We start from the raw sequence: 12249 nt of genomic DNA, 5'->3' as shown, positions 1-12249 counted from the left end.
CATATTAGGGAGATCCTGGGCTACCCGGTTCCTGATTCCATTGGCTTTGTGCTCCTTGGCCTTCGGGACCCGCTTCTGGAGCACCAGACCAGGGCCGACAAGCACATCCTTTGGCTCTGCCTGGGAGCGGCCAAACTCACTCTGGCTGCCTCATGGAAAAAGAAGGAGGCTCCGGCTCTTTCCCTTTGGTTTGCTAGACTTTGGAGTCTGCTGAGTGTGGAGCGGATGACAGATATCTTTAGGAACAACTTTAAGAATTTTGCTTTCAGATGGGGCCCACTGGTCCGCTTTCTTTCTCGTGGGTTGCCGTCCGCGGTATGCCCGCCCACTATACGTGCCTTACATCTGTTTCAAGTGTGATTCATGCCTGTGCGAACGGTTGTTGTCTGGCCGCCACCATCGGGGGGGGTGTGCTCACTGGGGAGGTTGGAGTCTCTGGGGAGGGGAGGGGGGGGGTTCTTTTTTGAGTTGGCTTTTCTTTTCTGACAAGGGGATGTGGACAACTTGCTTTTATGATATTGCAAGTTATGCTGATTTTCTTGAGGCCGCACTGCGGGGAGGCGTGCACGGACCTGGTCGACCTAGCCTCTGGATTGCCTTAACTTGCCTGATGTCAGGCGGGCTTTTCCCTCCAGACTTCTTAGGGGGCTGGACACTTTCCCAAGCTGCATTTTTGGAACTCTTTCTTTTTTGCACTATTGCGTCCAGCCCTTTATCAACGCTTCCTGCTGCCTGACCTCTTTGTATTGACCCCTGCGTGGGTACATCTTTGATTTGCAATTCATGTGTCTTCATCCCCCCTTTTCCCTTTTATTGTTTTTGTTTTTGTTTTCTCTTAATAAAATATCTTTTACAAAAAAAAATGTGTTGTTCACATAGGTGCACAGTGAAAGAAGACCAGACACTGTAGGTACTCACCAGCACTACATTCTTGCATAAACCACTTATAAATAATAGGTACCGTACCTTGTGAGGTACAAGGCCTGCATAGGGGTGGCTTGTTTTATATTTAAAAGTGCTGCTATTTCCTGTCACAAAAGGGTTATTTTGAGAGGCTTACTTGGATGTTTAAAAGATGCCCGAGTCAAATTACAAAGCTGGGCCAAAAGCTCTAATTTCTATGTCAATCTAGCATATGGCATAACATCTGCTGCAGTCCACAGATGACATTTTATTTTTGTACGACAACACCATATATTACGGCCTTAACAGAAAATTAACGATGACAATTAGGAGTTAGCCAAATCTTTCATGTTTTAGAGATCAGACCACAGATGGGACAGTAGTGCCCCAGTGAGTACAGATATACCACCACCATAATTAGGCCACAGAAAATAAGGATGTCAGGCAAAAAGACGTACTTTCACATATAGACCTATTACTTTCTGTTGCACTTCAGGACACAAACTTCAAAACAAAAGTCTGATCAGTATAGTAAGTTGCATATCTCTTAAATGTAAGATCTTCTAAGCCATTTGAAAACTTAATACAGAACCGCTGCAACTTCCAAAGCGTCTACATGATGCAGAATAGTATATCTTTCTCCAACTTATGAAAGAGGTCCAAGTTAGCCAGATCCGTCACAAGTGTTATGGCAGTGGTAGAATCAGAAAAGCTTAAAATTTACAGAGGTATCACATGCACCAATGTAACAACCCCAGATTTTAACCCGTAAAGGTTGGACTAATGGCAACAGCTCATGTAAGTGAATTTGAGGTTTTTTTAAAATGAAAAAATACACTTAATCAACAATAACATGATAAGTGTGTAGGTAAATTATAAACACAATTTTCGTAGAGCATGCATAAAATTCTTCCATATGAGCACCTTAATCTTATATAGCCTTCTAATTGTTATGCCAAAAAATACTCACCTTTTTAATGTAAAAGATGATAAAATATTTCACAGTTGCTATTGCAGGAAGAAGTGGAGAGTAGAAAGTTCCAATCCAACAGATTGTTTGCCCATAAACAATATTTAGTACATTCTCAGGAATCTCAAATTCTTGTAGTCCCCACCACTGAACCAATTTATTTGGACAATATGTGACAATAAGTCTGAAAAAACATAACATCAGCCATTTAAAATAAAGCAATTCTTTAAAACATTGGGTCTCATCATGATTATGCAAGATGTTTCATAATGCAGAGTGACTACAAAGTCAATTGTGCAATGTATTTTTTTAAATGGATTGCAGGTGTACTTTTGGATTCTTTGTAACAGGAGCCTTCAAACAAACTTTTGATCAAATAGGTTTTAGGGTAAATTTGAAGGATCGAACTGTCAAATCAAGTTGGAAGTGTGACCTCAGTCATCTTGGTGCCTTGCTATCTGCAACAGGTATGCACTGGTCTCAACAGTAATAACCTCTATGACCAACAAATTTACCTATCTGCTCTTTCACTTGGGGTAGCTCACTTTCTTCGAAGTTCCAAGAGTCTGGGAGTGTCGCCTTTGTATTCTGGGAGTTGAGAGAATGTATTGCTTGATATTTTACTGAAGACCAGTGAGGATTTTTAGAAGTAACAAGATAGCAGTTGCAAAAAATTTAAATGTGGACATCTTAATATGCCTTCAGAGTTTTGATTTACAGATAGGGCTCTCCGAACGGAAAATGCCCAGCTTTAAACAAATTCTAAAAACACAAACGAATATCAACGCATTTAATACGGATAAAGTAGCCTTAGCGGCATAAATTCATGCATGGTTTGTGATTAATTCACATCAATCTCTGCAAATCCAGTCTTACCCGAATGCCCATTTTTTGGGCCAAAATGAAAGAAACATTTCTAAAAACAAGATCAGACATAAACTCAACCAAGAAGGTATGCCGACCTTGATTCAGCAATGGCCAAATACTAAATGTAGACTGTGTGGCTGGCCACATGAAACCTTACTGCACATAGTATTTGTGTGCCCTAAATTGCTTAAAATTCGCAGCACACTTTTAAATCTTCTATTTCTCAAGGCTGGGGTAAGATCTGCCTGCCAGGCTCTGAGGCTATTCCATTGCTATGTCAATTGACAAATTGTTTAGCTACTGCTGACAAATTATTGGTATCTGCTATCTTAAGGCAGTCTTAATCAATTATTAATCATTGTGGTTGTTTTTAGGTTGCTGACACCTTAATGATTTAGGGTCTAAGCTACTATGGTAATTCGGTCCTACAGATAATGTGAACACACATGCACTTTCATTGCTTGTTTGCACAATGGAAATAAATTGCTTCAAATTCTAGCCCTAAGGCAACTTCAGATAACAGGTTTTAAAGCATACAGAGATACCTTCTTGCGCATTTGCACCTTGGTCCGTAATGCTTCAGTTTGTGCATATAGACACTTTCTAGCATATGTGCACAATGTAATATAATGTTAATAGTTTGTATTGTATATTCCTGGGAATGTAACCATAATATGTTATCAGTTCTATGTTTACATCTGGTTTGTATTAAAAAATGTTTATATGTGGTATCAATGTTCTAGTTTGGCATGTAATCATAGAAACATTCTTCTTGTAGAGGTGCATATTGTTTCAAGAATCTGGGAATTGTGTTTCTTTTTATTTTGCTTTTAATTTTTTATTGCAATGATCTTTGTTAATCAAGCAATAAGAAATTAATTCAATTTAGTAAACATGGACACGATGTCTCACTTGATGACCTTGGAAGACAAAAGTTGCTCTCTTAAAGTCCTTGAGCATTTTATGAACGTTTACATGTTTAAAAAGTTATTATACCAATTTAAATGTTTTTTGTAAACTAAAATAAAAATGAAATAAAACAAAAAAAATAAATCATACACATTTTTTAATTGATTGATTCCTCAACTAATTTAAGCACCAGGCAGTGTATTACTTCAACTAAAGTTCCTAAAGGACAGCATCGGCAACGCTGTATAACCCATGCCTAACCTTAAATTTTTGCTGAAAGTGACTACTAATCCTGAAACCAAAAATGTCCTAAAATAAGGAAGTTTTACATCACTGTTTCCAATTTTCACTGAAATCTATAAATGGTATGGTGGAGGTTTCAGCACTGAGCTACTAAAGAGAAACTGGCTTGGGAAATCAGAGACAAGGGCATACCTTCCCCAACTTTGGAGAAGGAACAAGCAATATATAGCATTGAAAAATAAACAAGTGCCCTGGCAGTTTACTTATTCATGCAACACGAAGAATGCAATAATGTAAATAATGTGGATGATAATATAACTCGATGGGGCCAGGCCTACAATTAATATTCAGTTAAGACAGCAGAACATTTGAATTTTTAAAATACAAAAGATTCAATAAAAGAACAACCTCACTTCCTGAGGAAGAGATATCTGTCTATTAAGGAAGATGAATGGCAGAGACCATTTAATCTACTTAGTGGCCTCCAGGAAAAGTAAATGTTGCCCTCTGCCATCCCCCTGATCACCCACAAAGAGCCCAGTGCAACACCTGGCATTGCCATCTGGTTTGTTTAGGGCATGCAGAGGTATTGCTCAGGAATACGCCCATGTAGCGCCAGACCTGTCAAAAATTCAGGTCTTCAGTTCAATGCCCTTTCAGATCTCATCGCAAAAATATAGAATCAAACCTTGACTCACAAAGCTAAGGACCTAGTCAGAGGCAGAAAAACATGCTACCCTTGGAATCTGTGAATTAACATCCAAGGCATTAATGTAACTTTTTATACCAAGGAATGGGTACCCCCCCTTTATCACCATGGGGTACAAATGACAGACCTTCTCTACGGGGGCAAAGGGTTTGTCCGTAGAGAAAAAAAGGCATTTTTGCACATTTCCACCATATGTACGATAGCCGCCATGCAAGTCTTCTGCTGGACAATGGAAAGTGGTCCATGAGTACATTTCAAAGTTGATGATTTGGTATATATCAATGGGTTCTCATAGGAAGCCTGTTAATTGGTAAATCTTCACGCATTATAGCAATTGTCAACAATACACTCCCTTACGCATTGTAAATAGTGCCTTAAGTTTGCACATAGTGTGCCAACAACGTTTCACCAAACTACTAATTACTGCGATACAAGTAGAATGCTCTTGCTTTACAATTAGAAACGTGATAAAACCAGGTTCAAAGGAGACTAATCAGAATATAACCAGTCAATCTGGATGCGTACACAGGGTCACTTTGTAATACTAACGCGAGTCCAAATGAATATATACAGTGACATATGTAATAATAGTGTTCTTCTTTTCTATATTATACCCCTTTTATTACATGAATTGTTGCTGTGCTCTCCAGTAAAACTCTTGTTTCATTAGGGAGCATGAAACACTGACCAAGCAGAAACATAGCAGTTGCATGCTTCCAACGCCAAGCAAACCACATGTGCATGCAATGACAATATCAGTTTACACGAATTGAAATGCAGACAAGTAAAGTCGGTACTTACTTTCTTGGGAACTCCACAAATATCGTCAAAGCACAAATTATAATGAAGTCAAAAATCATCAATTTGTACATTTCTTGACCAACTCGAGATTCCCAGCACTAAAACACAGAGAAACGGATAGGACTTTAGAACAAAGGAGTATGTGATGTTTAAAAGTCACTGAAGATTTTTAGGTTGACTATGCCAAGGGAGCTGGGGAAAATTGCTTTGGTAATAATGGCTCAAACAAATGAATTCAGAACAGAACACTTAGTACCTCGTCAGAGGAGGAAAAAGCTGTATTAAAGGTATTACAATACAATACATAGATCCCGGAACTAAAGGCTATTAATGCAAAACATTAACTATGTCTCTTAAGGCATATAAAAGGAACTTGCAAAAAACAAGCTATAACTGTATTCACCTTTCTTGGAAAATAAACTTATATGAAGAGCGTTTACAAGCAATTGGATGCATTTCACACTACTTATAGATACATCTTTGTAAAGAAAATCGTTTAGAAATTATTGTTGTCATTATGATTCCAAGATTTCAACCAGCATAATTAGGTAAATTATACACATTTCATTGAGTTCTGATTTAGAATGGCCAAAACGTAAGGGCGCAGCAATGAAGTAAGGCATGAAGTCACAAAACTCTCTAACTTTTCAATATTTGATTGATGCGTTGATGCTTCTTTCAATATTGACTTTGCTTTAAGAAAGAGCCATCAATTAAAAGATAACTTGCCAGTTCAACCACTCCCTTCTATGTAGTGAAATTATTTTCTAGTACTTTTGAAACATTTTTCGATTACACTGATCTAAGAAGTAATCTTATCAATACTTGATTACTGAAACACCAAACTAAATGCAGATTAATGATAAGATTTTTGCTTGACCATATAATGTAGAGGTAATCGTAGTCAAACTTTTAAAAGGAACAATTGTCAAATAAAATACTGTGATGAAAAGCTCAAAAACAGGTCAAGTGCAAGGCTAATACATTTTCCCTTTCAATTTACCAGACCTCTTGGGCACAAAGTCCGAAGATGCAGTATTCAACCGCACCTTCCTCGGCTTAGTTTTCGAGAAGAATATTGCAGATCTTGAACCCATTGAAAAAGTATTAAGTAGTAGTTGTGAGTCAGTTATAAATATAGGAACCCTAGACAACTAGCTTTATATGAAGTTAGATTTACTTTACCAGAATGGAGTCTTCCTCTTGTCCATATTTGTATTTATTTTGCAGTTTTTGCCAGCATGTACATGGCCAGATGTGTGTCATTGCTTTATCACGATAAATCATACTTCCAAAAAAGCAGCTGGTACATTGACAGCAGTGCATCTTACCACAGAGCAAGTTTCATTAAAGTACAATCCATGCGACTTTATTTTCAGTTACAATTAAACGAAGGACCAAAGACAAAATACAAATTCACATTTAACATGTAAGGAAATAAAAAAACAGGGTCAAAAAGTCACTCTTTCAAATGTCAATGAAAAAGCAGATGTAATAGACAAATGCAATTAACATAACATATGGTCAGAAGATGCATCTGATTACAAAGAAGCATGGAACGTATAACTCTTTTAGGCCATTAACTTGAAGAACAATAGAACACCTCAAGATGTCATGAACAGAACCATTTAAAGCTAGAGAATCCAAGCAGTTGCTACAAAAGCGTTGGTTGAGGGCGTTTGAAGGGCAAACGTTGAGCAATAAGAGTATGAGAAGCAATGAACCAAACCTAGAGCCAGCACCAAAAAGGTAGCTTGGGCAAAGCCCAGGGACAATGGTCTAATAAACCTGAAATATTGCTTGCCACCAAAATATCCCCAAAGCAATTGACACTGCAGTGTGACTTCTGAAGAAAATAGTTTTTTAAATCTCATAATTGATTAACTTGGCTTCACAACAGAATCCCCTTCTGAGTGATATAAATAGTACAAGAATTACTCTCCTAAAAAACATTTCAGCTATACAGATAAACCTATGAAATTCATAACACATTATGTTACATGAAAATTGTGAACAACATGCTAGAAATATGCTGAAAAACCAAGAGTGCCATGAAAGCTATTTAAAACAACACATATCCTTTATCACAAACTCATTTGTGAATTGTGCATTATTTGTATCCTTGGAACCCTGAACCCCGAAGTTCCTCTAACATAAGCAAACCTTCATCGGCAAGAAAATGGCCAGAGTAATGAATTAAACTTTGAAACTAGTTAAAGTAATATGTTATTATTTGAAAAAAAGATATGCCAAGCTCTTTATATAAGGAAACACCTATTTACATTTTACATCAGTGGGTAACTTTGCATTACCATCCAAGAACGCCATGAGGTTGAACGCTGGGTGGGTTTTTAGTAGCGCCAGAAGCCCTGATGGCCACGTTAAATCATGCTAAAGGTCTAGTTCCTAATCTATGGAAGACGTATGCTGTGAAGTCAATTCAGAAAAAACGTCTGTGCACTCAAACCGTGAACAATTGCTGCCTTTACTCAAAGTTTTTGAAAATCCTTAGCAGGCATCAAGCACATATTTGCCCTGGTACAAGTACATAATTGGTTGCTGTTTCAGCACTGGTTGATTTACTTCTAACAGAGGAAGAAGGCAGTGTTATAGTCTTGGTGCACCTCAATTTGTCAGCAGCTTTTAGCACTTTTGATCATCTATTAGTCTCCAGGGTTGCTGATCTAGCTTTATATGGAAGATTTCTAAAGTGGCTCACTCCATTCTTTATATACCTTACAAAAATGATGTTGATTCCACCATATTGAGCAGACTCTTCAGTGGAATGTTCCTCAAGGTTCCATTTTGTCATTATCTTATTTAATATCTATATGCTACTACTGGACAAAGTATTACAAGTTCATAGAACCTTATTTTACATGAACTCCAGCGACACCCAACTGATTTCTTGACTATCCAATTCAGTCTTCACTCTAAATAATGGAAATTCAATTTGGCTAACTCTCTTTCCTTCATTTGGGGACAAAAGTCAACACATTTTAGAAATTTCAACCTGATGCTGAGATTCTGCTTGTGCCTTTGTACGCTGCTTTTTCGACTATGGACTTTGCCTCTGACAATGGGTACTTGCCTGTCACTTTAGTTCTTGGTTTGAATTTCAGGCAAATTCGTTAAGATGGTGTGGCATCCGGCAGCCAAAATAATCTTCTATAACTACGGCACTGGGCTTTGTCTACCCACGGACCCAGACTGTCTTTGAAAATCAGTGAGCCATATGACAGTGTTGGTATAAACTTGGAGTCGATGACTCAACATATTGCAGACAAATCCAGCCCTCATGTTTCAGCAGTTTTTGGATAGTCATTGTTGCTGCCATTCCTTTTATTACCTCGAGCTGGGCATAGTGTGAGCCACTCTGGCTAAAGAGAACGCCTTGAAATTTAAAGCTAGCGACTGGCTCAATATCCACCAGATCCAAGGAAAATTTGATTTATTTTTACTCTTTCACCAGTAAACCATTATTTTTGACTTGGAGGTGTTAATAGAGATCTTATTGACAGTACAGTAGTACAACAAGGCCTTCAAGGACCTTTGCATGCCAACAGAGGTATGATTAAATAGAATAGTGTTGTCTGCATATTGTCAGACATTGTAGATGAGAATCTGAAAATGTGGGTGGGAAGGAGTTTGCTCCAGCTAGTGTGGTGTTTAGGTCGGCCAAATTGAGATTAAATAATAAAGGGGGCAGTATGCATCTTTTTTCCAGCCCTTTGTTGATCCAGATCTTTGGCATCACTATATTGGCAGAGACCTTGAATCTAGCCCAAGTTTTACCATATAAGCTAATAACTGCCTCAGCAGTGAAGGCGTGATTCCCCAATTGTGAAGCTTTTGCCAAAGCTTTGATCTGTCCACTTTGATCAAAGGCAGTGGGGCAGTTTATTTACTGTCTCAATCAAAGCAGAAAGTAGCACCAGATTATCCTCAGTACTACAGCCCAGACTGAACCCAGATTGAGTAATCTGTATTAGTGCATTTACTGTTTCCCATTCTTCGAGTTCTAAATTGAGGGCTTTTGCATAACATTTCCCGTCTACATCAAGCAGAGCTATTAATCTGAAATTAGCTCCACTCCCACAGTTTTTGACTTGTACGCCTTTCTTATTTTTATTTCGTAGGCAAATATGCTTGGTTTATTAATAGTTGTAATCCTTCTCAGGTGATTATTCAACTTCTGCTTGAACATTCGTAATTCCATCGATGAGATCAAGAATGGATGTGTCTTAGGAGGGCATAACGGTTGAGTGGGTAAAGACAGAATTGATTTAACAGCATTGGGAATATTGTAGCAGGGATGAGTCCTGGCACAATAAGACTTCTATGAGGAATTTCTTTAATACTTCAACTTTTTCAGCTGGAATATCGGCACTCCACTTTATTCTATGAAGAACACTGACATCATCTTAGACACCTATCTCTTCAACCAAGGGCCATCTCAGCATGCTCCTGGGGAGAGAGCAAACTAACATTGTGTGATCACTTATCAAACCAGGAATCACCTCAAAGCAACTCACTTGGTTAAAGTTCAGGGCTGACACTCAAACGTAATCTACTAATGATAAAGTATTTTGTAAGATAAACGTGCAGGCTGCAGAGTTGTCAATGGAGCTTCTGCCAATTAATGTTCTTAGACCAAGTTGGGTAAGGAAAGTAGCGAGTCTCTCCCATGCCACATCCTTCTTGATTTTACCCTGTGTGATTTCAGGAATGGACCAGGTGGCGTCCTGCTCTTGGACCCAAATCGATGGCACAGCTGATTCTAAAAGAAATACATTAAAATCACCAGCGAGTAGCCACATAGCCTTCAGATGCTGCTCTCTTAAAGATCTGGTGGTATTTACCACTTCCGCCACTGCTATTCTTTTCTTTGGATGCTTTGGGCTGATCTAAATACATTCAATAATGATTTGTAGCATGACACAAGTTTGTTTTGTTGGGGCGATACTAACTTTATAAATATGTAAGTACTGAGGCTGCTGGCAAAGATCACTGTGCTTGCTGCCAGTGCAATCTGAAAGAAACATGTTAGTTATAGATTCCTTACCTTAGAATATTCCCCATGTGCAGGCTGGATCCGGAAAGCTTTCGTCAGCAGTACCGCTGCACGTCAGAAGGTGGCGTCGGTCGGCTCCGCGTCTGTCGTCGGCGTCGGCGTGGACGCCGGGATGACATAGCTGGAGCTACTTAGGTGCCGCCCTCGCACGCTGACGTCAGTTCTTTCTTTTTTCGCGCCAGCCAGCGCAGATCCGGAGAGAGCAGTAACTGAGTCATTTTTTGACTACTTTTTGAGCGACTTTTGTCGACATCTTTTTGAGTCTTCGACTCCTGGTGCACGTTAGGGATGCCTGGGTTTAAGGCTTGCGATTCCTGTCACAGACTGATGTCGGTAACTGATCCGCACCGCGTGTGCCTCTTTTGCCTGGAGCGCGACCATGACCCCACGTCGTGCTTTGACTGTCGGTCCATGGCTCCAAAGTCTTTGCAGGAGCGGTCTCGAAAGGTTCTGGAGCATCGGCAGTCAGCTCCGCCCCGCTCGAGGTCCCGTTCCAGAGGGAGGTCGAGGGACCAGCCGCAGAGCCTTCATCATTATTCTTCAAAATCGGTGAAGTCTTCGCACTCTGGGTCGGGTAAGTCGAAGCGCAAGAAGAAGGCAAAGAAGCAGCTGCACTCTTCGACCCTTCACCTTGGCAGTTGGCCAACTGACGGACGCAGGAGGTGACCCTCCTGCAGCTCCGCACGCGAAGCTTGAATAGTCGACTCCGGGCTTCCCTCCCTTTCCGGGACCCAGTGCGCCCAAGTTCGTATGTTCTAGAGGCAATGCATGGCATCTTTTGGCGGCAGCCTGATCCCGCTGGCGCTCCTTCGGGCCCCGTAGACTCGGCTGGGGGGTCTCGGCCTTCTCTGCCACCAGCTCCGGTGCAGACAGCCCCCGTTGAAACCAGGCCTGGGTCCAGATTGGCACTGGTTGACTTCACGACACCTCCACCGGCGCCAGCCGTGCCCGTCGGCCCCCCATCTGGCGTCGACCCCATCCTCCTTCCAAGAACAGAACCAGTGCCGGAACAATGTAAATGTAAATGTATTGGCATTTATATAGCGCACTACTTACCCGTAGGGTCCCAAGGCGCTTCGACCGCTGCGAAACCCTTCCTGGCTTCCCTGAGAAATGGTCCCTTAATGGGTATCTCCAGGGTGAGACCAGGCATCCCCGGCGGTCTGGTGGGGCCGTTAGTGAAGATGAGGCAAGCTAATGCCCAGAGTTGCCGAGTGTGATCGCTGATCAGAGTGGGCACCGAGGCGAGAGAATTATCGAGTTCGCTGACCCTGGTCCAGAAACCTGCCGCGCCGGGAATCGAACCCTGGTCCCGGGCTGTCCTCTGCTCTCGGGTCTGCCGCCTCTAACCAGTGAGCCACACTACTTCACGATGTCACTCGACACTGGATTCGACGCCAGGTGGGACCTTTGTGCCCCTCTTCATTCCAGGGGTCCCTTATCAAGGGAATTGGACCCCAGAGGATGATGAGGAGGAGGACTGGGCGGGATCCCAGGACCCTTTAACTGACCAGTTGGAGCAGGACCGGAGAGAGGAACTGGGGATGCCAGTGGGTTGGACACTTACCCAGATCTTGGCATGTTATCTCCTCCTACCGTGGCTATGGAGGAGGGAGCATCATATGCAGTGGTGTTACGGAGGGCAGCCGAGGCCCTCAACCTTGAGCTCCCTACTGTGGCGGTTAGGACTAACCCAACTAACTGAAGTGCTTCAGGCGGCAGCAAGCACTTTGGAGCCTCTGCTGCTTTTTAATGAGGCACCAACTGACATCC

The 12249-nt window shown here is 41.1% G+C and overlaps 1 protein-coding gene across 2 annotated transcripts in view; it reads right to left on the bottom strand.

The window, feature by feature from the left end:
* Positions 1-12249, bottom strand: part of LOC147663023 (transmembrane channel-like protein 7) — a 496357-nt gene that overhangs the window by 105706 nt on the left and 378402 nt on the right. For both annotated transcript variants that reach the window (XM_086950725.1, XM_086950724.1), the window contains exons 11-12: positions 5403-5500; positions 1874-2057 (exon numbers count right to left, since the gene is read on the bottom strand). In XM_086950725.1, coding sequence (XP_086806851.1) covers positions 1874-2057; positions 5403-5500 — 282 coding nt within the window. The remainder of the gene's footprint in view (positions 1-1873; positions 2058-5402; positions 5501-12249) is intronic.

This window comes from Lissotriton vulgaris, unplaced genomic scaffold (assembly GCF_964263255.1).
Source record: "Lissotriton vulgaris unplaced genomic scaffold, aLisVul1.2 SCAFFOLD_1488, whole genome shotgun sequence".
NCBI classification, from domain to species: Eukaryota; Metazoa; Chordata; class Amphibia; order Caudata; family Salamandridae; genus Lissotriton; species Lissotriton vulgaris.
Note: the sequence above shows the minus strand (reverse complement) of the source record. Positions and strands in the feature narration are given on the sequence as shown.